Source organism: Triplophysa rosa, linkage group LG1, assembly GCF_024868665.1.
Source record: "Triplophysa rosa linkage group LG1, Trosa_1v2, whole genome shotgun sequence".
Classification (NCBI taxonomy): domain Eukaryota; kingdom Metazoa; phylum Chordata; class Actinopteri; order Cypriniformes; family Nemacheilidae; genus Triplophysa; species Triplophysa rosa.
This window is the reverse complement of record NC_079890.1, coordinates 2833555-2861342: the sequence shown is the minus strand read 5'-3', so window position 1 is coordinate 2861342 and position 27788 is coordinate 2833555. Positions and strand designations below refer to the sequence as shown.

At 37.2% G+C, this 27788-nt stretch overlaps 2 protein-coding genes across 3 annotated transcripts; one reads left to right on the top strand and one right to left on the bottom strand.

The window, feature by feature from the left end:
• Positions 1-2330: 2330 nt before the first annotated feature.
• Positions 2331-18242, top strand: abhd2a (abhydrolase domain containing 2, acylglycerol lipase a). Its single transcript, XM_057338914.1, has 11 exons — positions 2331-2505; positions 4187-4264; positions 4931-5146; positions 9534-9709; positions 11005-11172; positions 11373-11556; positions 12889-12981; positions 13218-13319; positions 14648-14717; positions 14802-14886; positions 15025-18242. Exons 3-11 carry the CDS (start codon positions 4938-4940, stop codon positions 15237-15239), a joined length of 1302 nt encoding a protein of 433 aa, XP_057194897.1. The 5' UTR covers positions 2331-2505; positions 4187-4264; positions 4931-4937; the 3' UTR covers positions 15240-18242.
• Positions 17538-26510, bottom strand: rlbp1a (retinaldehyde binding protein 1a). 2 transcript variants are annotated; one of them, XM_057338936.1, is made up of 8 exons: positions 26052-26510; positions 25392-25434; positions 24997-25125; positions 24181-24382; positions 23018-23196; positions 20895-21053; positions 20360-20470; positions 17538-18708 (listed from the first exon to the last, which is right to left on the bottom strand). In XM_057338936.1, the coding sequence occupies exons 2-8, from the start codon at positions 25398-25400 to the stop codon at positions 18562-18564; spliced, it is 936 nt and encodes a 311-aa protein (XP_057194919.1). In that variant the 5' UTR covers positions 25401-25434; positions 26052-26510; the 3' UTR covers positions 17538-18561. The 2 variants fall into 2 exon arrangements, with proteins under 2 accessions (XP_057194919.1, XP_057194910.1); XM_057338927.1 differs by having other exon boundaries at positions 25392-26510.
• Between the last annotated feature and the right edge of the window lie 1278 nt (positions 26511-27788).

Here is a 27788-nt window from a genome sequence, read left to right as displayed (position 1 = left end):
TTGGACGGTCTTGTTGAGGAAAAGCAGAATCAACCCTTTCCATCTCTTCCCACATGTACAAAACTATTCTTTTCTTGTTTTATTACTACAAACTTCTCAAACTACACTATGCTTTGCATTTAAAAAGGTTTGTGTTATTACTGCATCTTTATAGGTTAGGGTTCTGTTTCACAAATATCTTTACTCTGAGCTTTCACGTTTCTTTGCATTTAAAATGACCGAAAGACATAAAACTGAAATGATAAAACATATTATTTTTATTACACATTATTGTAACAATGACAAAATACTGTAGTGCAGTACTTTAAGACAACAACCCAAAGCCATTCAAACGATCCCCTCTGATGTTCTTTTTAGTAGAAATGAAAGAATGGTCCTCACCTGAAGAGCTTCAGCAGCAGGCGTGAGATGAAACTGAAGAAACGCTCACACAAGTTGTGAATGCTTCAACACAGTCGAGACTTTCCAAAGGTCACGTGGGAGGAGCTCCAGTCATGCCCTTCATTTTATTGTGCTGTATGATTGATTAATATTCACTCACTGGAACACTTTTATAAGATCATGAAAGGAATTTAGTGACATTCTTTGACTAATTTAATAAAGCTGTTTTTCAATATTCTACCTATTCTTTTGAATTAATCAGGACACTGTTTATGACATCCAGGAAACACAACATCCCAAACAACACTATCTTGAAAATAAAATGGCAATAAGAGAAATAGTCAAAGTCAAAGAATTCATACATACTTTTATTTTCGGCTTTTAACTTTAAGGTCGTGTTCAAGGATTTGTGTACATGGCAGTGTTTGGATAGCCTTATCATGTCAGTCCAGCAGAGTACAAATGCGAGGAAAACAGTCTGTGACTCCTCGGTCAAGAACCTGTGTGCCTGTTTGCTCTTGCGAGCAGGGAGTTGTATTTGATTTTATTACAGCAAGAGCTTGACGTCGCTCGGGGTGAATGAACTAGATGTCAGCACGAATATTCCAGACGAGAAATACCATTTGTGTCTTTTTAAGCAGTATCATTACATTATTGATCAATATTTATCAAGTCACGTGAGGATATCAAAAACTTAATATGATTCCCTTTTTTCAAACATAATCCAAGATATGAAAAAAATGAAATAAAATGACAAGCACATGATATACAGTAAATAAAAACTTTTCAAATGCATGCACTTTCAATTTTTGTATGATAGGCATGTGATATCTTTATTGCAAGACAGATTTCACTAAAGCAGACCCTAAGAAATCACATCTATGATAATTATACTGTAAACGTATATTGGTCATTCGTTATCACCTTTGCTTTTATTTGCATTATTTTGATCATTTTAATTGATATGTGTTTTTAAGTAATCAAATCTGCAATGCACTTCAAAAAGTATTTTTAATACACTACAGGTGCCACTAGGTGGAGTTAGTTTGCAACCAATAGCACTAAAAGACCTCGAATCTGTACCATAAAGTTCAGCTCTTCTACACAAAATGAATATAGATGTTTAGCAGAGAAAACCACAATTGAAACATTTGCATTATGTAGTTAATGGGGTTGTTCACTAAAAAAACATTTTTTTAAGTTTCTTCAGTGGAACACAAAAGAAGATATTCTGAGAAATGTCTCCGTGGTTTTGTGTTCATACAGTGGAGGTCAATGTTGGTCGAATGTTGTTTGGTTACCGACATTCTTCAAAATATCTTCTTTTGTGTTCTGCAGACAAAAGAAAGTCATACAGGTTTGGAATGACTTGAGGGTGAGTAAATGATAAAAGAATGTTCGTATCAGGGTGAAATATTCCTTCAAGAACCTGCAGTAACATACAGATGTGAAAGATTATAATCAAATTGGCTGTTAAATAATTAATTATTTAAATTAGCAAGAGTTATAACTTATTAAACAATTCCTGTGTTTTGCTATTGTCCCATTCCAGTGAGCAATGTTGTTGTTGTTGCCTTCTACTGACAGAGATTAATGTAATTAAGCATACAAATACAAAATAAACATGTTTATGCAAAGAAAATAAAATGCATAAATGACTACATGCCCTATAGAATCTTTTAACATATATGCTATATTATTATTAAACCTGTCAATAATAATGTTCTAGTCATTTCTGTCCGTTCATTCATCATTTAATCCACTTAAATGACAGCAAGCAGCACACGTGACTTTCCCCCTGCGTCCACTAAACCTTATGCACAAAATGTGCTGCCTGCCTGCGGCTCCTCCCACTCAATGGCCTAATATGGAAACAAAGGCGGTACCTGATGACGCGCTGCTCTTTTCTCCAATAGCCTCGAGATATGCTAATGAGCGCGTCTAAAGACGGAAGTGCGGCTGCTCCTCTGTCTGACTGCGAGCGATTGACAAGAAGTGGTCAGAAAATGCTAGAAATGCACGGCCGAAAATACGACGGTAAATAAACATACCGTGTCCGAACGCCAAAGCACACATCTGATTTACACCAGGACAGGAAAAGGGAGCAGATTGTGTAGGAAAGAGGTACGATGCCTTTATGTGCATTTAAACTGATGCGTGTCTCCGATAGGTGTGCCGCCTCCTGTGTTTATCTCCTTATGTATGACCGAGGAATAAACATAGACTTGTCTTTTTGACAAGACTTCTTAGTCATTTTTAGTAGATATGTCTACGGGTGTTGCTATATATTTATTATGCATCTGATTGCGCATGACATAATCACGTGATGGCAGATCATCTCTCTTTGATTTCACCCTGTTTACATCTTAAACACGCGTTGTTTTTTATGGCAACTTGTTACTTAAGCTCTATATTTTCAAAAATAAATAATAACTGCTGGATTTGTGGATGTTTGAGTATGTTTTGAGGTACAGGCTTGAGGTCTGGCCTTGTTCTGCCGGATTTACATCAACACACTGTCATCAATGCAATGTTTATGTGATGTAGTCTGAAATTTAACCTGTGTATTTTAATGGTTTATTTCTTGGTAAACTAGTAAAATGAATGAAATACTATAGTAAGTGCACTACTGTTTTCACTACAGTACATCAATTTAGTGCTACAGAATCATAAATGTAGTAATTACTATAATATACAACGTTATACTACAATATACTTTATAAGTTTACTGTAGTAAATGCTAAAGTACACTACATTAATTTGACTTGTGGGATTTAAAAGGTATTATTTATTGGCACTCTGCCGCAACTTTATATACAGTATACCTATAGCTTGTATAGTGCATTAAAACAGACAGTAGTTAATGTATGGCTGTCTAATATAAATAGCCTATACATGAAAATGTATTTAAATATTTCATAATAACGCTTTATAATATTTTCCTCATTTGAATGTACATTAACTAACAATGCCTTAAGCGTTATGTAATGCATCACGGTATACATAATTGACACACAACGTCTATGGCATTATGCAATGTGACAATATTTGCTGATATTAAAATGAATTTATTCATTTATTTATTACTCTTGGGGGTAACGCTTGTTCCAGCAGGAGAAGGGAAGGGATTTCTTTGATCGATGGATGCGTCATATACTTTTTGAACAACATGAGGGTATAAATGATGCCAGAAGTTTTTGGTTGAACTGTCCCTTTAAGAGAGGCATGAACAGGGAATCATATCGACAGGTTAAGGCCCGATTCACATATCGCGTCTTTTCCGCGCGCATATTCGTTATTTTAAATGTAGACGCGAGGCAGGCGCGCGAAAATAGGGGGGCGACCTGCACATTTTTGTAGGTGCGTCGGCGCCGCATTGAGATGGAAATAGTTTAACGTTTCGGAGTGCTGCGCGCGCACCGCGGGTCATTTGAAGAAAGAAAGAGGCGCGGCTCGCGTTTTCCACGCGGTTTTAGACGCGAAATGTGAATCGGGCCTAAAAGTTGAAGTCTTAGTCAGTAGGCCAAGATCACCACTAAATAGTTACATAAGACTTAAATGGTCACCGGTCTAAATGGTTTGGCTAATCCTTCTCTAACATGTTGATATTGTGCCCCCATGGGAACTTTAATGCAGACCATTTAAGGTTAACGTTCAGTGGAACGGCGTCTGTGAGTCACCAGTAATACAGATGGTGATGGAGTTATTATTGTGGGCTGTGTCCCGGACGCTGTTCACATTTACAGCACATGATCTACCTTATCTTATCTTTTGCTAATACGTTTCTTTGTTCTGATCCTTCCAGAGCATTGAACAGATCACTGTGACTTAATATCCACACCCGTAATAAGAACCGGAGATTATCTTCAAGAAGCCTAACAGAGTAAGTATATCACTTGATCTTTTGTGTACTGTATATCTTATATGAGGGGTCTTTAACAGAAGGTTTGCGATGCCGCTGTCATTTTGCCTTGAGTTTGTGAAGAATATGCTTTAAACGCAAATTCCATGTCAAGCAATTTTAACCCAGAGCAAAAGAAGTTTAGATTGCCATTAATGTTTTTTTTTATGTTAACACAACATGTTAAGTTGAATGTTCAAAAACTGCTTGGGTCAAGTTGGGTCAACTCAAAAAAATGTAATTGCTTTTTTTGCTGATTAAAAAAAACCCAATAACATAGTTATATAAAAATAATTATTTAAGATTTTAGATCAAATTTTTTAGGAAATATGAAAAAATACATATAATCATAAAAAAGAAAAATGTAAAATATGTTGTATTATGGAATACATGGAAGAAGTACATTAGCAATAATGTAGGAATACTTACACAATTCTATCTCCACGAACATCTACACGATTTTAATCAGACTGTCATGTCTACAACAATTTATTTGACTATTTATTCATTTTTAATCTATTTAAATAAAGTATAGAAAGTGCTAGTCACGGACAATAAAAAAAACCGTAGTCACCTGGTTTAAATCATTAAATGATGTCTGATTTTCTCTAGTTGCGGTCTCAGCTCTCTTTCGTTGCTTGTTTTCAGATCAAAAATGAACATTCACGATTCCGAGGTGTACACGGTGGCGCCGGAGATGCCGGCCATGTTTGACGGCATGAAGCTGGCGGCGGTGGCCACGGTGCTCTACGTCATCGTCCGGTGTCTGAACTTAAAAAGTCCCACAGCCCCTCCGGATCTGACCTTTCAGGACACGGCGCTCTGCCACTTCATACTGAATTCCTGTCCCATCCTGACCAAAGAGTGAGTCCTGCACACCTGATGTGTACTTAATAATAAACCACTTTTGAAAGCGTTTTGTTACGAACCTTTCTCACGGGGTATTTTATTGCCGTTTTAAAACAGCAAACTCATAGTTTATGGAAACAGTGTTGTTTTATGTGTTCATTGTTGACTGGAACAGCATGTGGTTAGTGTGTCCTTTACATTTGTGGCCGAAACGAAGCCTGATTTTCTAGTAACATCAGATGAGGTGTTTATATACCTGCGATTCAATTGTGTAGCGTGTATTTGTTCGTACGTGCGCTGAATTTAAATGAGAAAACCGTCTTTCGGGGGCTTCAGATATTGCAATATGCATCACACGTGTGTGTGTGCTGCACAGCTCGAGTGGGTGTTTCTTTTGTAACTCAAAGTGACTGCCGGCTGGTTATGTAATCCTTGTTTTCCAGTACAGCTACTATACCAGCGGCTCGACAAAACACAGCACATCATCCTGATCTGGTGCATGGTTATTTCCCCCTGCTTTATTCTGGAAGAGGCAAAACGGCTTTAGGAAACCAGGTTTTTAAGTTGGAGAGGTGTTTTGTCAAGTGTTGATAATGTGGGCCTGAGGTATTGCTCTGGACTTTGAAGCATTTCTAGGTGTGTCCGCCAGCTCAACATGCTTCCTTGGTTTTTGAAGCTTTTATGGTCATGGTCGACCTCAGATCAGTGATCGCAGAGAAATTGTTAACGTTTCTGAGAGGCACGGGTTATTTAAAGGGAGCTCAGTTTTGTGTTTACAGTTGGTTCGCTATGTTTATCCATTCAAGAGATTTCTGAGCTTTTCTTGTCCTCTTAACGTTGTGGTGACCAGATTAGACGGCCTCATAAGTGTTATTTTAAGGTTTACTGTGTAGACACCAGGGTTTTTCCTGGCTCAAAATGAGACTGAGGTGGTGCCATCCTGATCTTGTACACACACATAGGCCTACCGTTCCTTTAAGTGGCTTAACCAAAGTGACTTTTTTTGACATATTAAAAGTTCTATAAAATTAGATAAAAATGACAATTATTAAGTTCGTTATTATCTGATAACGAAACAGCGCCTCCACTGTGGCGTAATGTCGCAACTGCAGTTACAAATGACAGTCTGTTAAATGCACGCAGCATTTCTTGTAAAGACTCTACCATAATTTTGGCGATAGCCTGAGGCGGCACGACATTTGACGGAGGCGGCCGCCTCCAATTTCTCTATGCAGGAAAAACCCTGGACACTGGTTCTGCAGGTATGTGTGCGAGGCTGTTTGATGAGAGCGTCTTATGTCATTCTTGAGTGGCGTGTAATAGATCACAATGACGGTGAGAAGAGGTGGAGATGTGCAGTAGACTGACATCAGCATGACTGTTTGTAATTGAAAGCAGGCCTGTCCTCTATAGACCTGCCATTGTGACTGCTTCCTCCTTTAAAGAGGGTTTTCCCCCTGTTTAGGAGAAATTATGCTTATAGTTTAATACGTGAATCTCCAGTTTGGTTGTAGGTAGGGTTGGTAGATAAGAAGGTTTGTAACAGAATTGAATGTCAACCACAACACGTTCTCCTATTGAGTACCTCAGAGATGACGTATTTTTGTATGCAAACCCCGGAAGCGATTTAGCATTTTAGGCCTTCCGGTTCCATCAATGGGTTTTTGGTAAATCGCACGAAATAAGGTCTGTGGTAAACAAAACCTCTAAATATTTTCACGTTTTATTCTATGACATAAAACACACCAGTTATAACCCGCTTGTGATTTTTTAAAGCCTTATTGTGTCTTAAAAACGGCGGTTGTTAACAAGTTGCTAAAAGCGACTACCTCCTTTGGTGGGGACGTACAGTATATAAAGCTCACAAATAATGCAACATGGGCACAGATCTCTTAAAACGTAGATGCAGATTCATTCACGGAGTAATTACTTACCAGGGAACACATTTTTAATAAAGTTTGAAAGAGTTGTCGGAGGCTTGGTGGTGGTGACGTTGATATCGAGCGACCTTAAGTGTAGTCTGTTTATAGCATCGTGTTAGCTTTTTACTTCTGCCGATTGTATTTCGGCTTCAAAAGTAACAAAGGTGGTGTTAATTTGTAAAGATTATCTTGACAGACAAAATGTGTAAAAATAATAAACCTTTGTTAATCACAGAGCTTATTTTTTGCAATCTTCCAAAAGTCTATGGGAAAAATGCTTAGGCTTTCGGTCGAGGGAACCAGCGCAGCGCTTATTTCCGGGTTAGCATACAAATATACGTCATCTCTGAGGTACTGGATTGCATGTATACTGTGGTATGTAAATAAGTGGGCGTGGTTAACTCACAAAGATAACGATGTCAAGATGGTGAAAACCTTGGTACATGTGTGACATCTGTGGTGTGTATAGATTGACATTACTTTGCAAATTGCAAAATTTAGTTTAGCAAAGGGTCAATTGTTTGTTTGATATGTCCTGTTTGGTGGGCGGAGCTTTCACATTGTGTATCTTGTGATGTCACATGATGTCCGCAGTAACATGGCCTATCCCGAAAGCCTAGTGTAAGTGTAAGTATACAGACCAAAAAACAACCCAGATTTGCGTTTTACTTCATAGTCCTCGGCAAATGCGCACGGTCGATGCATTGTTAAAAATTTCATGTTTTATCGATCGTGGTTTGGTCTCAAATGAACCCATTCAACCTCTTCCGTCCGACTGTATACTATGTAAGGGTTGTTAGGGATGGGCGATATTATATCGTTTGTGATATACCGGTAGAAATTCCCCACACGATAGGAATTAGTCTTCCCGCGATATAAACGATAAATTCTAGTTGATGATGTATTTCTTTGTGAGACCCATTCACAGCTCATATGTGAAGCGAAAACGGGTATAGCGGAGGGCGGACGTGAAGCTGAGAAAGACTTTGCACTCAAAGACGAGCTCTAAATCTCTTTTAGGTTGGCACTGTAGATGCATCCGAGTTCATGTTTAGTTTCACTTTCGTTTTATTTAATTCGTTTGTTAAGTATTCGTTGATAGTCATAATACGTTACACCACAACATTTAGTTTGGCTAAAACTATTTATTTAAACATTCGTTAGATGTTATGCGCGCATGCGCAAATTGTTTAATATGATTTCTTGCCTGTTATATACAGGATGAACGGAGCGTCCCTAGCGCAGTTCGCGCCCACATGTGCTTTCATAGCGACACAGCGCGCACAGCACTGCTGCCTGTTTACATACAGTACAAATGCGAGTTTGTATTACGTTATTTTAAATACGTTTATGAGCGTATAAAAGCATGGATTATTTAATTAGATTTCTTTTATCCGCATTTTTCTGTTCTCTTTCTGTAGCGCGAGTCATAGACAGATTCAGTGTATGTTGCTGTGAGAAGAGAAGGTTCACACAGTTCAAGAGAGAGTGATTGACAGCGTGATGCGATCGATCGTTTCCACCCAACAATAGAATATATACAGTTTTAGGTATGACATGATGTGTTTATTGAGCTTTAGTTCATTTAACTTTTCTTTACTACGACCTTTTGAAGTCGAATCTCACTATTATATTTTATATTTACAAAAATACTGTAGGTATATTTTAGGAGCTGTTTGATTTGGGGTAAGTTTGACTTTTTGATAATATTTGTTTTTCTGAGGGTCTAGACTACATGCAGCTACTATCACATGACGCAAAAAACAGCGGTGGATGGCGTTATGGATATATCGTTATTTTTAGCGTTATCGCAACAAATACCAGGAATGATCGTGATAAAGTTTTAGGGCCATATCGCCCATTCCTAGTTGATGTACAGGCGCCGGTTGTTATCGCAGAAATAAGCCCCGACATTGTGATCAGCGGAAGGTCTTGTATCAGACTGAAGGGGCTTATTTAGCGATAACAGCCGGCTGCTTGTACATTATCCCACTTATTACACAGCTACTTGCCACATGAGAAAAAAACTGGACGTGAAATGTGAATTTGAAATATTTTATTAGCTCATTTTTACCGAATGCAGATCTTCTGCGAGGAAAAGCCTTTTTTTTTTTTTAAAGAAACAACATTCAAATGTCACGGACAGGCAATTCGGTTTAATCATTTGTAAATATAATGTCATAGATGTTATTAAAAGACATATTTATATTTAATTTGTCAAAAAAATCTGTCAAAATGATTTGCTGCATCCGGGTAACCGTGTGTTATTAGTTTTGAGAGGTTGTAATCTGGGAATAACGAACCTGCAAATGTCGCGACTGGCCAATAAGAATCAAGCATTCCAGCCATGTACGAGCCGTGTAATAAGCGGAGTATAAGCTACCTCATCAATTTCAAATTTGTTGTTTTGGAGTTTTGGTTGGTCAAATAATGAAATCATAAACCACTGTATAAATATGAGATTTTGTGTCATTTTCTAGGTACATTCCTCCTCTGCTGTGGGGTAAAAGCGGTCATCTACAGACAGCCCTGTACGGAAAGTTGGGTCGGGTTAGCTCTCCGCACCCGTACGGCCTGCGTAAATATCTGCCTATGCAGGACGGGGCCACATCGACGTTCGACCTCTTTGAACCCCTGGTGCATCATCAGACCCGAGGTCAGTGCAAAGAAACGCTGCACTCCGTGTGAAACCTGATCAATGAGTCTCTTATTCAAGTGCAAGCCGGATGTGTCATGTAAATGATATTTAAATGGTTTGCTTGCTTACGCTGGTGAAACGGAGATATTAGTTAAAGCAGCACTCTTGACAACATTTCAAAGTCAAAGTGAAACACCAGTTCACTTTACAGCTTTACATAATGTGATGGGAAGGGTTCAAAAGTCCATGCTGAAAATATGACATTTAAAGTATAATTTAAATCTGGGCAGGAGTCGAAAGGTTTAGAATTCTGAAATGTTGTTAAATAAAATTATATTTGATTAATTATGTTAATAAAATATGATCAATTGAAGTATATGTAAAAGAGGATATTAAGGTTTCTGAATATTTTTAAAAATATTGTGAATTATTACAATAAAAAAGTAATTTTAAAAACAATTATTGCTTTTTTACATTACAAATGAATAATTATTAAAATAATAATGTGAACAGATGAATTGAGTGCAACAAGACCAGAAACTAAAGTTGGGTCAATTCTGACCTTAAAGTGATCCTCCAGGCTCGAATCAAAATTTCCCCATGTTTTACTCGCCCTCAAGGCATCCTAAGTGAATGTGACTTTCTTCTTGAAGAATATTGCAGTCGGAGTTATAATACCACGCATACTTTTACTTCCAAACGGTAGAATGGGAGCGAATGGGGGGCAATTTTTTGAAGCTCCTAAGAGTGCATCCATCGATCAAAGAACTGCTCGACACGGCTCCGTGGTCTTAACAAAGGTCTTCTGAAGCGAATCGATGCATTTGTTTACGAAACGCCTGCGTCGTTTGCCTGTAAAACAAGCCTCTTGTTCTTTGATCGATGGATGCACTTTTTGGAGCTTCAAAAAACTGTCCCCCATTCGCTCCCATTCTACCGCTTGGAATTAAAAGTATACGTGGTTTTATAACTCTGACTGCATTATTCTTCAAGAAGAAAGTCACATTCAGTTAGGACGCCTTGAGGGCGAGTAAAACATGGGGAAATTTTGATTTAAGCCTGAAGGATCCCTTTAAGCAAAAATGGAGGAAAAAACGAAACGAAATATAATCGAAAACAAATTTAACATCTTTAAAAACAGCAAAATGTCAAATGCAAATTCAGTTTTTTGCATTTGTTTGCTTTGGATGCGAGTCAACATTGCGACACATTATTGTAACGTTTGTCATTTCAATTTAACGTCTCAAAAACGTCTACATAACTTTGCCCTAATGCAGCAGTTGTTGTTGAGTGTTTTTGTGTATATTTCACAGAGGACGTCACAATGGTGATTTGTCCTGGCATCGGGAATCACAGCGAGAAGCACTACATCCGCACGTTCGTGGATTATTCACATAAACAGGGTTACCGCTGTGCTGTGCTCAATCACCTCGGGGCCTTGCCAAACATTGAGCTCACGTCTCCTCGCATGTTCACCTACGGTAAGACCCCTGGAGATCTACCCAGCTTTATTGCATTGTTCTTCGAGATAAACACGTGTCAAGCTAGACAATAAAGTGCTTATTTCAAACATTATTCTTTTGATTGACATTTTGTGTCATTCCGTGTGTTTCAGTATACTGTAAATGAGAAAGTACAAAAGTGCAAGAACACAACAAAGCTTTTGTTTATCTGTCAACAGGCTGCACATGGGAGTTTGCAGCGATGGTGGGCTTCATAAAGAAGGCGTATCCCCAAACCAAACTTATCGTGGTGGGCTTCAGCCTCGGGGGAAACATCGTTTGCAAGTTTCTGGGAGAGAACCGCACCAATCAGGAGCGAGTCCTGTGCTGCGTCAGCGTGTGTCAGGGATACAGCGCACTGAGGTGAGCCTGTTTGATTGACACGCCTTGAGAAGAGTTGAAGGCAATCATATTTAGGATGTTTATAAGTTTACTCGACGTTTGGGCCGAGTGGTTCACCTAACTCAGTTTCATGAGTAATGTCCACAAGGTTGGGTGTGTCACATAGATCTTAACAGTCATCCTTCAGGCGAAGGCATGATTCCAGCTGATCACCTGACAGTAACCATAGCAACGACATACTGGTCCAGTGGCTTTTGATAGGGTCTGATTTGAATGTTTTCTGTGTAAATTCATTGGAAACACACACACTTTAGTGTAAAGATTTGAATGTTGAGCAGCGTAGCAACAGGCTTAATAAACACAGCACACTGTCTGTCACACATCCGTGTGGAGTGATGAGCATCTAATGCTCGTGTGTCACAGCTCTGGCATGTTTGAACTTCATGAACGCTGAATCCACACCCGTTCTCTGTGTGTCAGCAGTGTGTTGCCAAATAATCTCTCTCTCCATTCACACTGGATTACGGCCTCTGTAAACCCTGCATTAATCTGCTTTCGTTCTGATTATCTGTCGGATTATTATATTCAAGATCCTTTTTAATGCATTTTATGAATTGAGCTGGAATTGATATCAAAGGGGTCTTATCATATCGTAATATACATTTTTGTAACCGTGTTTGCGAAAGTTTTTACGAGTTTACAAAAACGATTAAAATGTCTGTAATTAAAATCGAATCGAATATCTGCCTAAATATTATTCGGAAAAAAAACTAAACTAAACAAAAATGAGAAATATTGCCTCGGCAATAGATTGAAATAAGTTTGATTCACTAAGATTATTAACTGTAAACAAACAAATACATTCAACGTGTATATATAGCAACATAAAAAACAAATAAGCAATAAAATGATGCTAAAAATGTAACTAAACTTAACGTGAAAAACGAATAATATAAAAATAAAAGCTAATTTGCGAATATAAAACTGGAAACAAAACTATAATAATTCTAGTGTTTGTATCCGTCGTTGTTTTTTTACAATTAGAACTTTGCAATCTGTAGTCCATATAGTCCAGGCTAAATGTATACATGTAAATGTAAAGGAACAGTTTGCCTAAAAATGTATTTTCCGAATTTTCTAAAGCTGCATAACAGCCTTTGTGTAAAAACAGAACCAAAAATAAAGCTGCAATACGTAACTCTGGAACATTTATTACATTTTTTAATTGATTAAATGTTTTATTTTGATTTATTTTATTTTGATATCTCATTACTTTATAGTTGTGGTGTGGACTTCATGGTTCATGTTGTCTAATCAGGCCTTATATGTATAACTCGTGGTTTAATGTTTTAGGGCCCAGGAGACGTTTCTGCAATGGGACCAGTGTCGGCGTTTCTATAACTTCCTGATGGCCGACAACATGAAGAAGATCATTCTCTCCCACAGGTACCTTTGACCTCATCCATCATCTCAAATCTTACAGGCGCTTTCTGTCGCTCAGATGCCATGTTCCCACTACGCAATAGAGATGTTATGAAACTGCACATTTCCTTTTGCAATCGAGTCATTTGGATAACTTGATGACACAAAAAAGATAAATTAGCCTCCTCCTTTGTGGTAATACAACACAAATCTGTTGTTTGACTAGAGTCAGCAGGTGTTTATGTGTTTGGGTTTAACAGGAGCGTCTTGTTCGGGGTGAGCTCCACTAAAATGGTGGATGCAGATTTGAGTCGACTGTACACTGCCACGTCTCTCATGCAGATCGATGACAACATCATGAGGTGAGAGGAGGATGTTGCTACATGTCGTTGTTTTGTAATTCTCTTACAGGATTGTGAAACGAAGAAGGGTAAACACAATCAAAATAAGTAAAAGTGACTGAATAACAAGATTTCACACATCTACGGCCATGGAATAAATGAAGAGACCATTCCACATTTTCATTTAATCGTTAGTTTTAGATGTATTGTGGGCATTTCAGTCCAGTGTCTGTTGAATTTCAACAAAATCAATCCTTTGGGAGTGACATAAAGTCATCCGACAGCAATGTGAAAGACTGACAGCATGACAAGACATGAAAAAATGGATAAAAATCTTTTGATTCTAATTTTTGAACTTTTTCTTAATATATGACGAAATATGACTGTTGTATTGGTTAAAAGTGAATATGAACTTGTTTTCTTTGCTGTATTTGAGGTCTGAAAAAATACAGAGCCTGTTTTCTGTTATTTTCACCTGTTTCTCCAGTTTTCCTTTTCTGCAAATAAATGCAAATAGAAACAATCTTTTGATTTGAAATTTGGGAGAAATATCGTTAGTAGTTCATAGAATAAAACAAAAATGATCGCTTTACCTTAACACATGCCTACAGTGTAAATAGTAAATAAAAAAACACTTTTTTTATGGTCTCTCATTTTTTCAAACTGTACATTTACGCAGCAGTTTTAGGAACTGCAAAGCTTTTAAAATATAAGTAAAGAGTATAAAAATCTGAAAACGGCAAAATATGTTGCGGTGTTTAAAGGATCAAAATTATGTAGCAAAAAAGGCAGATTGCATCATATCATAGAATATAGATTTTATTCCTATATACAAGATATGCATAAAAAGCTCAAAAACCCTAAGAAAACAAAGCATAAATTGACTAAAATATAATAATTTATTCATATTTAGCTGGTCCTGACTTGTTGAGCTTCACTTTACACTCCGTAATAATGTGTTTAAATAAAGGATGAAGATGAGTTGTTTTAGGTCGGACATCACTTGCTCCCTACTGTACATTCTTTAAGACTGACAAGTTGTAAATTGACAAATCCAAAGAACTGAATAGTTGATATGATAAAATATAGCTGTTCGCATAGGCAAATAATTTGCCTTATCTGTAAAAGTTGCTCCTTTTTAAGGAACATTTTGCCAAAAAAACGTATTCGTGTGCTATATTAAACATCGTCTATACTAAAGCAGTATGATAACGTTCGTGTAAAAAGCAGAACAAAATTGATGTCGTTGCGTAACTTAATAGTTTTGTGTGTTTTATCAGTTTTTGAATGTGTTAGTAGCCGGCGCATTGTCAGTTTGTCAAGATGTTCGTTTCTGTTTTTTTTTTTAGAAAATTCCACGGACACAACTCACTGAAGGAGTATTACGAGAAGGAAAGCTGTGTTCATTACATTCATAATGTGAGTAGAGTCCCAAACGGCTCTTGTATTCATCATGCGCTGGTGTTCAGTTCTGAAGAGGATTTGTGTCTCTTTCTCGTGTAGATCAATGTGCCTCTGCTGCTGGTGAACTCCGCCGATGATCCGCTCGTGCACGGCTCTTTGCTCACCATTCCTCGCACACTCGCAGGTACAGCACTGAACCATAGTTACAACAGGATTTCAGTCAAAATTGTACAAACCAAATGTGTGCTTAATATTATACTACATGCATGCGATGTGTTGCCGCTAGCTGAGGTTACAATTCGGACTCCGATTTGTCTTCCAGAAAAGAAAGAAAACGTGATCTTCGCCCTGACGCTTCACGGCGGACACCTGGGTTTCTTCGAGGGCGCCGTGCTGTTCCCTCAGCCCCTCACCTGGATGGACAAGGTCATCGTGGCTTACGCAAACGGCATCTGCCAGTGGAAGAAACAGAAGCCGGCGTGCCAGAGTCAAGGCGCCCATTCCAGCGAAACCAAATGCCAAGACACTACATCCTAATCGCCCTCGTCTCCATTTCACCGCACAGAGAACGTTCTCACCACGCACATGATCCCACGCCACCAACTTCAAAGTCAGTGGGCAAAACCCTTTTTTATTGAGCATCACCGTTTATTGACCACCCGAATCGCAATTACTTGAACATTTCTGAAGGAGAAAACGGAAAAAGGCGCTCGATGACCAAAAACGAAAAAGCTGGGTAGAGAAGGCACCGTTTTAGATTTACTCGAGTTTTACATCGATACAATCTGCCCTCTAGTAGGAAACGTTGAAAACCGGTTCGTTTTTGACCGCCGTAGAGCTCAAGCACAGCCAGAGGAGTCTCAATAAAACATGCCCGAGTCACATTTCACCCCAAACTTCAAAAAACAAATATATTTGTAAATGTTAGAAATGATTTATTTGCGTAAACAAAATACAGCCTGTTTTTAGGACGCAGTCTATTTGCACCATAATACTTTAAATCTTATAATAATAATAATGTTGTTATTATTATATCTTAATTCTTTTCATCATTTTTTTTCATACTCTAGTTACCATAATTTCCCCAGGTGTTTACAGTATTTTCATTAGTTTTTGTGGTTATTCTCGATAGATTACCATTGCAGTAAAACAGTATTGATTTATTCTTATTTTAATTACCGTAAATGAAATGCTGCAAAGTACAATACAAATGACTTTGCTACTAAAGTATTTTTCTCCCATATTACACTTTTTGATATACATACTGTTTTTGCATTACGGTAATTCGATGAGTTCTAATGTGATATAGACTTTATTTAGTTTATGCAAAGTACTATTTTCTATTTCTTTTGAGTCTGGGGTGATTTACGACCGTGCACGCGTTTTTGAGATTCACCTCCACGTTAATAAAGCCACACTGCTTACTTCACCGTACACAAAATAGCTGTCTTTATAGAAAGTGGCCGTTACGCAGGCACTGTGTGCTTATGGATACGACAGGCCCGTCACGCGGCTGCACATTATTGTGTGACATTAGAACTAACACGGACACTTCAGAAACTTTACTGATCGTGGATCTGTGTACCAGGCCTTGCGAGTTCAATCCAAAAACGTTCCTCGTCATTTTTGTTCGAGCACTTTTATATAACATTTGCCACACGATTTGTTTCGAGTACGAGCTGAGGGAGAGAGAAGACATCCATTCAGTGACTCAATGATCCCTTCTGATCACCTGATCACGTGTTCGTTTCTCACCAGGCGGTTTTAGTTGTGAGATCTCATTCCGTGAAAATCCAACACCTGTGGAAGTAGAACAGTTAAAAGAGAAGCAGCAGAAGTCGCTGCTGCAGTATTTGTTGAAACTGTAGAATTGTAGATCGTGTCAAGTGTTGATTTGGGACCCAGTGGGAGACGACTGTGCATTGTGCATTTGAATGTCTGTGAAAGCTGGACACTTACAGGTATTTATGGTTTTCATTTTCTTCACGTTGCTTTTGAATTCCGTGCAGTTATTTGTAATTTTGCTGTTTGCGTGTTTCTCGGGCGACATGAACGGAAACAACACTGTCTGGAACAGACTTGTAAGAGGCGGTGTCAAATGCGACAAAAAACAACAATTGAAATTTGAAGGGAATGTTTAAAGAGATGTTTCCAAAGGGCCTGTGGAGATTATCAACACCTTTGCCGAAGCAGTTTAGAACAGACGTTTGTTAAAGGGACACAAGGGTAAATCTCGTAAAATTATGTCTGGGTCACTTTCTCACCCCGGAATCAAACTCGGAAAACATCGAACTCAAATATTCACAATTCAAAGTCTTAATGTAATATTTTTTTTCTCTATTCTCCTTAATTCTGTTTGAATTCTAAATGCTCCCTTTTTTTACAACGCACTTTATCGGCAAAGTGATACATCAATTGTATTATCGCGGAGTAAAGACGCCCCCTAGAGGAAATTGTCTGTAAAAGCACAAAGTCATTTGACACTGACACAACATTTTTAGGAAATACAAATGAACATGCAGAAATTCAGTATTACTTATTACAGAAATATACTGTAGCATCAATCCTTGTTACTTTCATCTTGTCATGGCCTCGACTTTGACTTATTTTAAAAGTATGTTATTAATCCAAAAACAGCTGTTTGGTTGTCATTTGCTGGACTTTTTCCCATTGGTCTGATCCGTTTGGCTTTTTACACCAGCACAGCTTCAATCTCTGCTGTATGTCGATCCAGTTTGCCTTTCAGAATGTCTCCCACTTACTTTTTTTGCACAGATACTAATGGCTTATGATGTACATCCTTAAGAAGTTAACACATGTTTTTGTTCGTTCTTGTTTTTGTATGTTGCATTTATTTCTCTGTGGTTATTTTTATTTTGTTGTGTACAGATGTATGTATGTAAATGTGTGTCGGTCGAATTTTTGCTTCATATCACCACTTATGAACGAACGAAACTAAGAGCACATGCAAGTTAAATATGTTCATTTGATGTTTAGAAATGATTTGCTTCCCGTTTATGGAAACCAGGGAACGTTCATTTGTTTGGTGATCAGCAATAATGTTTTTTTCTCTTTTTCTCCAAGCCAAGATGAGTTGATAAGCTCAAAAACATTGTGTCAAATGGAGTGTAGAGAAAATATATTCACGCTGCGGTCACAAAAGAGATTTGAGAAAAAATGCCCCGAGCAATAGCATCAACGTTAATATTCGTTTTTTTCTGGCTGTGTTAAAGATGTAAATTGCGTTTTCGCAGGATATAAAGTGGAATATTCACAACCTCAATGACACTGCCCACTTAATCTCAGTTGTAAGGGATTATTTCACAAAGATCACTAAATCCGTTCCTGCAATTCTGACCCACTTTCTCATCAGTTTATTGTGTTTGATGGGTGGTTTTTGGATGTCGTCTTCCCCGCAAAGCAAATAACATTCAACATGAGATCGGAATCACTGGTGTGTTTTTATTTTGGAAACGCAACGGTGTGTGATTGAATAATTTATAATTGAGAATGGTTATTGTGTCCAAAAAAGAAATAAAATAAATTATTTTCTTGTTTAACAAATTGTGCAGTTTTTTTTGGCATTCATACAGTGGAAGTCAATGTGGTTCACTGTTGTTTGGTTATCAACATTGTTCAAAATATATTCTTTTGTGTTCTGCAGAAGAAAGAAATTTGGAATGACATGTGTGTAAATTATGACAGAATAGTTATTTTTGGATGAACTGTCCCATTTGTATAGTTTATTTTTATCCACAGTATAACAACAATACATCTATATTTTCTCTTTAGTCTCTATAAAACATTCTAATACATAAAAACAGAAAAAGATACAAGACTAATGTCTGTGGCTGATGACTTAAAGAGCTGTGTCTTCAGATCCAAAAAGTTTGATGGCCGTCTCCTTTCCATCACAGTTGGGACCCGTCCCATCAAAATCTGAGGGGAGGATTTCAGCACCAAAGTCTTTGAGGTAGCCGTCAAGCTCGTCTCCATGTACAAAAACCTAAAACAAGACATTTAGTGGCTGACACAATAGTGTTTTTGCATCACACAAAAGCAAAATTGGTCTAAAGCATTTGTAAAAGTACCCATTTACAAACTTTTTTTGCCATTTATTTTTTAATAATTAAACTTTATGTTCAACTGAGAAAGTCTGCAATGACATGAGGGTGAGTAAATGATGAGAGAACTTTCATTTTGCAGTGAACTACTTCTTCAAGAATCAATCAATGTTTTTCCTAAAATTTCTATAAAAATATGAAAACGAGCCCATCTGCCGGAATATAACAGTTGTTTACGGGATTTATTTACAGCGTATGAATCCTGACTGGTGTAACTGTTCTTTGAGAGGTTATGTGCATTTCAGGCGAGATTACCCTGAGTTGTTTGAGAATTTAACCCCAGAAGCCGTACGCAGCACTATTGAAGCTGGTTATGTCTGAAATGTTATCTGAAAGTGACTAATGGCTGAAATCCGCTACAAGACTTTTAAAATCTGAACAGATTTTTTTAAAACTAGACATCATACACTTGCAGACTTTTTGAAAGTTTCAGATAGAAACACACTGATCAAATCTGCAGACTGACACAGACTCTGAGCAAAAGTGTATTTTAGCCTTAAGATAAAGTATTTGTATAAAGTATTTGACTCGATGTAAAAATATCCCGTAAAAAATGGAAAACGCAGTTTTACAGAATTTTTCTTTTCTTTTTGACAGCTTTTCCATGTGTAATGTCAATAAAACTGAATGTTTCTGTTTGTTTGTTTTTTAACAGATTTTTCATGTATTTTTGGTGCTTCAGCTTGTTTTTTAAAAAGATTTTTTACAGTTTTTCTTGAAAGACGGTCAAATACTGTAAAATACTGAAAAAGCAAATTTACAATAAAAACAGGAAAACAATATTTATTGTATATCCTGCAATTGTACAGGAAAAACGGTTATTTTAGGGTATATTTCTGTCTCTCCAGTTTACATAAAAGTGTAAAAAAATGTACACTGTAAAATTACATGTTTCCCCCGGTTTTCTTTTAAATTTGCGGTCTTTTTCTGTAATTTTACGTTTTTGACCCCATTTCAAAAATACATGGAAAAGCTGACCGTTTTTTTACATTGTGTAAAAAGAATTCTGTGAAATTACGTTTTTTACAGTGCTAATCATGTGATCAACATGGGGGACCTCTCTAATGTAGGATACATAATAATATAAGTCCTTACATAAGTCGTTTATCACATTTGTCGACAGTTATGTTTCTTTGGGTATTAAACGCTATGAAGGTGGAAACATTTATTACTGTTGAATCAACAGTAGCATTTTTTTTCTTTTTTCATTTTTAGGTACATAACAGTAAAGGCCTGTTTATGGAAACAACGGTAACAATAATTACAACCATAAAGTTTTAAAACTGTTTTAACTTTAGGAGAGGAACATGGTCCAAATCACAACTGCTCACAATATTAACGGTTTTTAATGTCACAGTTATTGCTAATACTGGTATATTGTGAACCGTATCCCCCAGCCCCCCCCACAGTAGCTTGGCTGCAAATACATGTATCATTCTAGTTATTGTTCTGGATGTGAACAGACCATTAACCCTGATCAGATTTTCATGAAGCCACACTTCAGGAGCTCTCTGTATCCAGCTCGACACTCACCCTCTCCAGCAGTTTGCTCTTCATGAAAGGCTTCACTACATTATATGTGGTTGTGAAGTACCAGGGCTGATGGATCACGTGCACTGCCTTAAATCGAGCTGGAAATGAGTCCTGCATTCACACAGAGACCACAAGGTTAATGTGAGACAACATTGCTTACAGATATAGTGCTTTTACCATCTACTGTAATGTACAAATCAGCAAAGAACATATTCTCTAAGAGTTCTTTTAAATTGACCACAAAAATGTTCTTACAATAACATTAAATGGGCACTTTATCAACATTGTATGTCATTCTAAATACGTTATTAGGGAACTGTTCATGACATTCATAAATAACGTTTTAATAACGTAATGGAAATGTCAGCGAAACGTTCGTAGAACATTATTTTTGCTGATGTTTAATTTTTGTATTTAAAAGGGGCGGATGCACACACAGATTGTTAAGAGTTATTGGCTGCATTGTTCATTTGATTTCTAATAGTATCTTCTGAAAGTAAAAGAAAACTCGGAGTTTGAATAAGCAATACTGTACCTGTAACATGTCCACCATCTTTTTAAGCTCGGTGTGTTTGATGCCGGACGCGTGCTGCATAGTGAAGCCCTTGAAATTCTCAATGAGAACAAAACCGTTGATTTGAGTCTCTTCGTTTTCCAAAAGTTTTTCGAGGATCACGCAGTACGCTCGCAGACACTGTGAACAGAATTGAAAGAAAAGTGAAAGACACCTTTTTCTGTGTATTTGGCCTTACAAGAAATACTACAACAGTACCATGGTAAAGATGGTATTTAGTAATAGCTTAACCGTGGAGTAACCATATTTTTAGTACAACAACTCACCTCAGTTACCATAGTTTAACCATGGTATTTGTAGTAAAATTGACACGGTAATACACATGGACAAAAAAGGGTTACTATACACTATAATAAAACCATGGTTCATTTTCTTAATGGCGTTTCAGGTACTTCAAAGAAACCCATGGTGTACAAACCACAAATACAATACAAAAATACTGTTTTGCATTCTGTAACAAATTTTCATTATGCATGTTGTAAAAAACTAAATCTATGGATCAGGATTTAAAGGTCCAATGTGTATTTTTTTCGAAGATCTATTGACAGACATGCAATATAATATACTTAACTATGTGTTCAGATGTGTATAAAGACCTTACATAATGAAGCGTTATGTTTTTATTACCTTAGAATGAGCTATTTCTATCTACATACTCCTTGCATGGAGTTCGTCATGTTGTTTCCATAGCAGTGTTAATTTCGTTAACGAAAACTATGACGAAAAGTATTCGTTAACGACATGTTTTCACTGACGAAAACGAGACGATAACTAAATAAAAATGAATGCATTATAACGAAAACTGTAATAAAAATACTGACATTTTCGTCAACTAATAAAAACGAGACGAAAATATTCTTGTCCCACCTGGCGGACATCAGTTTGCGCGCACGTGCTGCTTATCTCATATAAACGGTAGAGAGAAGTCTCTGGGAGAAGGGGAAGCACACACATGTATTCTGTGTCTCCACGCGGTTTACAAAGCGTCTTATTTTCCTTCACGATCGCCAGTAAAACGCCGCAAACTTGAAGCGCGACTGCAGGCGAGTCACCCCGAAACACATTACGAAGGCAAGCTCAAGGGTTTTTATATGCCAATGTTAACTTAACACGAGCTGCTGCATAACGTGAAATGCAACATAAAGTCAGCCAAAAGAAAACCAGCGCTGTCCTCTACTGATTATAGAAGTGATGAAGTGAGTCAAACTGTACATTCGAACGAAGTATGTAACATGTTTGCATGATTAAAGAAAAGTAATACAATTTATATAATATGTCTTTTTGAAAGCTATTTCTCATTCGTTGCTGTCTCAATCAAAGACAGTGCGCTCTTTCTTCGAAGAGACATGCCATGAGCCAATAGCCTTTGAGTGTGAGCCCTGTCAGAGCGTTTCATTGGTTGAATGAACTGAATGAGCACGCCCTACTTAACGAGTAATTTGAGTCAAATGGGATTGAATGAACTGGAACATGTCGTTCATGGTCTAATATGCTGTGTTCCAACAATGCAAATCTAGTTACTGAACTTTTCTGAAAAATAAAGGTAATGACCTGGTTTATTTTCATTCTAAGGTGAAGTAAATTATGTCAAAACAGCTGAATCTTTGTATGGAACATTTAATTACACCAAGTAAATGATTTAAACCATTTAGATTTTAGTAGACTAAATATAATGTATATTTATTCGACTAAAATGTTTTTCATATTTCGTCGACTAAAACTAGACTAAAACTAAAATGATGGGGTTGACTAAAATGTGACTAATACTAAATTGCATTTTCGTCAAAAGACTATGACTAAAACTAAATCAAAATTTGCTGTCAAAATTAACACTGTTCCATAGTAACCTTAAACGGACAAACCACTCTACAGAGAGCGTTTCGTAAATACGTTATCTCCTTCGGCAAAGAAGTGAAAACGTGAAGGCATCTTAGTCCCGTGTCAACCACCGTAGTGCTTCTATATGGAGGGGTGGAGTGAGCCGTTGGTTGCAATTCGTAACCTCACCACTAGATGCCACTAAATTCAATACACTTTACATTTAAACATTATATAAATAAAAACATCATAGACGTCCTACATACTTCGTCAAATGTGACCTCTTCTAAATCCCAGTTGTCGATATTGAAGAGCAGGACCACTCGGCCGTATTTGTCTCTTGTGGAGAGGATTTGGGGGTAACCAGCTTCAATAGTGCTGCGTACGGCTTCTGGGGTTAAATTCTCAAACAACTCAGGGTAATCTCGCCTGAAACACACATAACCTGTCAAAGAACAGTTACACCAGTCAGGATTAAAAAGTATGTCATAATCCGGCAGATGGGCTCATTTGTATTTTTTTTATAGAAATTTCAGGAAAAACATCTGAGACAAAGATGATTCTTGAAGCAGTAATTCACAGAAAAATGAAGGTTCTCTCATCATTTACTCACCCTCATGTCATTGCAGACTTTCTCAGTTGAACATAAAGTTTAATTATTAAAAATATTCAGATTTTAACAACATTACTCTAATGTGTTTGGCTGAATAAGGATGGCATGAGGGCAAGTAAATGATGGGGTCATTATCATTTTTTTGTAAACCGTTTCTTTAAGCAGTGAATGTTGAATTGTTGTTTTGCATTAGTCCCGATTCTCTATTGAAGGGTTCAGTCATGTACAGTATGTGAGTGTGGCTGGCATGACTCTATGGGTCAGGGTCTTCTTTTTGTGTGGAATACCCAGAACATCAAAGCATAGTCTGTTCTCAGCAATCTCTCAGTCCCTGTGAAAAAACAATCTGCCCTATTTGCGTACAAAGGGTCCCTTTTGAGAAAGCCCAATTAAAGCAGAGCATCGGTCCTCAATGATGAGAAGTATAGACGAACACAAAAGCATGCTTAGTCTGTCACAAAAACCTGTTACACAGTAGCAGAGAAACGCTGGGTTAAAGGGGTGGTTCTCTTAAAAAATCTTTCGTCATTTACTCATCCTTATGTCATTTCAAAGCTGTGTGACTTTCTTTCTTCTGCAGAACTCAAAAGAAGATATTTTGAAGAATGTTGGTAACCAAACAAAACTGACCCCCATTGACTTCCATAGTTTGGACACAAACCCACCGAGACGTTTCTCAAAATATCTTCTTTTGTGTCCCTCAGAAGAAAGGTGAATAAAGTCACGAGGGTGAAAAAAAGAAATCCTTTTTATTTTTGGAACTAGCCTTTAAAGGTGCTTGAGAAGCACATGATTAAATCAAGTGCTATTATTGACCTCTCATGAGCTGGTGTGCTCTTGTCACATCAAACTTGCGGGCACGTATGAATCTCAGCAGGAGTGAATCGGGTTTTCCCCAAAAATGTTCCTCCACAGCTTTGTGGAGATCGTCCCCGCTCGCCTTTTCTTTGATCAAGGCCCTCAGTTCTTTTATAGATGACGTTCTTTTCTCTGCTGTTTCACTTAATTCATCTTTAGCCTATAAAAAGAGGAAATGTTCACATACATGAGACATTTTGGGATTAGAACCCACAGCCAGTGTTGGGTAAATTACTCTCAAAAAGTAATTAATTACTAGTTACTCATTACATATTCAATAGTGTAATTAGATTACTGTACAAATTACTCTCTCCAAAAAGTATTTAGTTACTTATCACTAATTACTTTCTATATCCTACATCAACCTTGATTAGTTAAGTGATTCAAGGATAGGCATGAAAGGGCTCTTTTAATTTATTCAAATAAATAATATAAAACTACATAAAGTACTCTTATTAACTGACCAAAGGTTTACAAATGTGAGAATTATACATTAAAGCACAGATTTTAAAGTCAGACTCTGAATTTTGATGTCAATTCCACTATTGCACACACATATATTACACAAAGTATTTAGTTTGATTACATCAATAGTAACTGTAATTAAATTACAGAAAAATAAGAGTAATCCCTTACTTTACTTTTTCAAGGGAAAAGTAATTAAATTACAGTAACTAATTACTTAGTAACTAGTTACATCCAACACTGCCCACAGCTTGTAAGTTTTATAACGCGAAAGCTTTGTAGTGCTTGTACAGTGTGTAGCGACGATACCTTCTGTGTGGTGTGATCTGGCAGTTTGACGCAGGGTCCGTACACCGGCCCATGGTCCTTAACAGTCAGATGCTCGAGTTTAGCACGTAACGCCTGTTCCTCCTCGGACACCATACGGAACGTTCCGGTCTAATGGGATGAAATGAACGATAAAGCGTTATATTGTGTCCCGCTTGACATGGGCACAAGAATGTTTAGAGAAAACTAATCTCATGTCTTCATGCCCCTACTCTGAGGACCGAGCCCTAACTATTTAATAATCCCCTTCACGTGACCCAGCAGAACATCTTGAGAAACAACGGATTAGTTCATCCTACCGAGTGCACTTAACAGTGGGAGTCGAAGCGGTCTATGAAGTGCATATGGAAGTATACACAAATAAAAAGTGGACTTACAGCAGCCATGATGCACCGATCCTCCAGTGACTTAAAATCAAAACTGCAAAACAAAAGCAACATTTCTTACGATGCATCTTTATATTTACATTAAATGAAAATTGTCCCATGATCTTTCATGATCTTTCACAAAACGTTTTAGCCCATTTTTACTGATTTGCTGATGCATACCGTCGCTGTTCTTCTCAAACCTCGGATGTCCATTCTCGAGTTATTCAGGAAATTGACAAAACGTTGTACTTTTCAAACGATTAAATACTTTGTTTTCAAAGTTGACAAGCACTTTTTAATACTCTTTATTGCTAAACCCAGTGACAAACATAAAGGGTGAATAGCCTAATATTACTGAATTATGGCAAAACGTAAAAATCAAGAAATATGGAGGTGCAAGGTTTCAGAAAGACAGCAGCGATATTTGATATGACAGAAATAATATAAAATATTTTTGATTTTATATCTATACATGATTAGAAAGCAACATTATTGCAACATGTTTTTTATTGCAACACACAGCATGCAGCTACATTTTTATCACCCTATTAAACAAACAAGAAAAAGATCTATCGATTGTGTTAGTTAGCAGTCCGTGCACAAAATCAATCCCAGCATTCTCTTAGCCTATAAGCTTAAAGTAATACGGACAGACTTTGAGTTACTTACCTCTGCCGAGAGAGATGCTGAAGTGCCTGGCTGAAGAGACGGAACCCCAAATCTCTCACGTTCCTTACTGTGAGATTAACCTGTCACAACACATTCATCTAATCTACATAATAAATCATGAGGGGACGAGCCAAAACTGGCCAACAAAGAAACAACATCAAGACAAAATGGGGGGTTGGGACATAAATGGCAACCGGCAAGGAACTCATCAGTAGTTGCTGTATATTTCAACACAAGCATAATTGACAATATATAAATCAAACATTCATTCAACACACCACTTATCCCAGCTAAAATAACCTGGACAGAAGGTCAAACATTTATGACATTTTTCAGTGTTCGTTTTTACACAACGGTGTGTTAAGATCACAAACGAGATCTCTTAAATGTCTCTATTATTTCGCCGAGACATCAGTGAGCTCAGATTTGTCTCAATATGAACATTTCTCATCAAATTGATCAAAATTCTGATTTTACACCCCATTTGAACACCTACAGTACAGTACATTTGAAAAACTGCCTTTTTAATAGAAACATACGAGACTAAAATACTTTTGAGAACGTTATCAAATCAAGATCTCATCTCTACCAGTGACCCCCATGTTGACTTATTTACGGCAGAATGTTGATTCTGAGCTCTGATGATCTGGATTAAAGGATGAAGTTTAGTCACAGACTGCATCTGATAAAACCAGTAAATACAGATTTCAGTAAAACAACTAATTTCTCCCAAACCGCAGCAGCCTTGTACACGATGTACACGTATCTGTGAAAAGCAGCAAAACTGTCACAGCTGACGTGAATTTGACAATAAATGCTATTATTAAAAGTAAAAATTACAAAAAGTATAATCATACCTCAACATCTCTGATCCAGTTCCCTTTTATAAACCCCCTTGTCAGAAAAGGTGCACTTTGTCAACCAAAACTTGGAAGTTCTCTTTAACTGAACTGTACATTACATGAATCGTTTTTGAGGAACAATAGTTTTTTTATACTTTTTTATATAATTTATCATACTTATTTAGATATTTAACTGACTAGTAAACACAATTACAGGGCAAGTACTTAGAATACTTCATTATACTTTTAAGTAGCCTATACCTCAATCAAAAGATTGAGTACAAGACCAAATATACTTTCACTTATCTGTCCATATTAGTCAAGTATGTAAACGTAAGTATATTTTGAAAAGTATAAAAATTTGACTGAAAGTATACTTTCTTAATCTTAGTTTAAAATAACACGAATATACTATATTACATTAATACTAAATTGTAAGGGATACCATAAATACATACATTAACTGAAAAACTGGGCCTTTCAGTAATGGAGTGATGTGGCTGCCATATCCTTATTTTGAAACATTACGTTACATGCATTTAAGCGTTTGGCAGATGTCATCTTACGCATTTTACCCAAAGCAACTCACTGTACAGTGCAAGATATACATGTTTTAATCGGTTTGTGTGTTCCCTGGGGTTGAACCCATGACCTTTGTGTTGCTAGCGCAAAGCTCTACTAGCGGAGCTACAGGAACATACAAAGAGTTTAGTTGAAGATTTTATCGTGACTGGAGTTCAGTCAGTGCAGTGAGGCAAATTTAGTGCAGGGAGTTTATAAAGATGTCGTTCATTCAGGCATGTGAACACAAGTGGATAATGAGCATGTGAGAAATGCGTCCGGCACAGAACCCTGCTGCTATGGAGCACTAAACCTGCAAAAATTATAAATAAAT

Excerpts from the sequence above, each read along its gene's own strand:
- rlbp1a (XM_057338927.1), bottom strand. The coding sequence starts at position 25,454 with ATGTTGCTTTTGTTTTGCAGTTTTGATTTTAAGTCACTGGAGGATCGG. Across the intron at positions 24,383-24,996 it reads CAGATCACACCACACAGAAG|GCTAAAGATGAATTAAGTGA; the intron begins GTATCGTCGCTA and ends CTCTTTTTATAG. Across the intron at positions 23,197-24,180 it reads AGCACACCAGCTCATGAGAG|GTTATGTGTGTTTCAGGCGA; the intron begins GTCAATAATAGC and ends GTTCTTTGACAG.
- abhd2a (XM_057338914.1), top strand. The coding sequence starts at position 4,938 with ATGAACATTCACGATTCCGAGGTGTACACGGTGGCGCCGGAGATGCCG. Across the intron at positions 11,173-11,372 it reads TCCTCGCATGTTCACCTACG|GCTGCACATGGGAGTTTGCA; the intron begins GTAAGACCCCTG and ends ATCTGTCAACAG. Across the intron at positions 14,887-15,024 it reads CATTCCTCGCACACTCGCAG|AAAAGAAAGAAAACGTGATC; the intron begins GTACAGCACTGA and ends TTTGTCTTCCAG.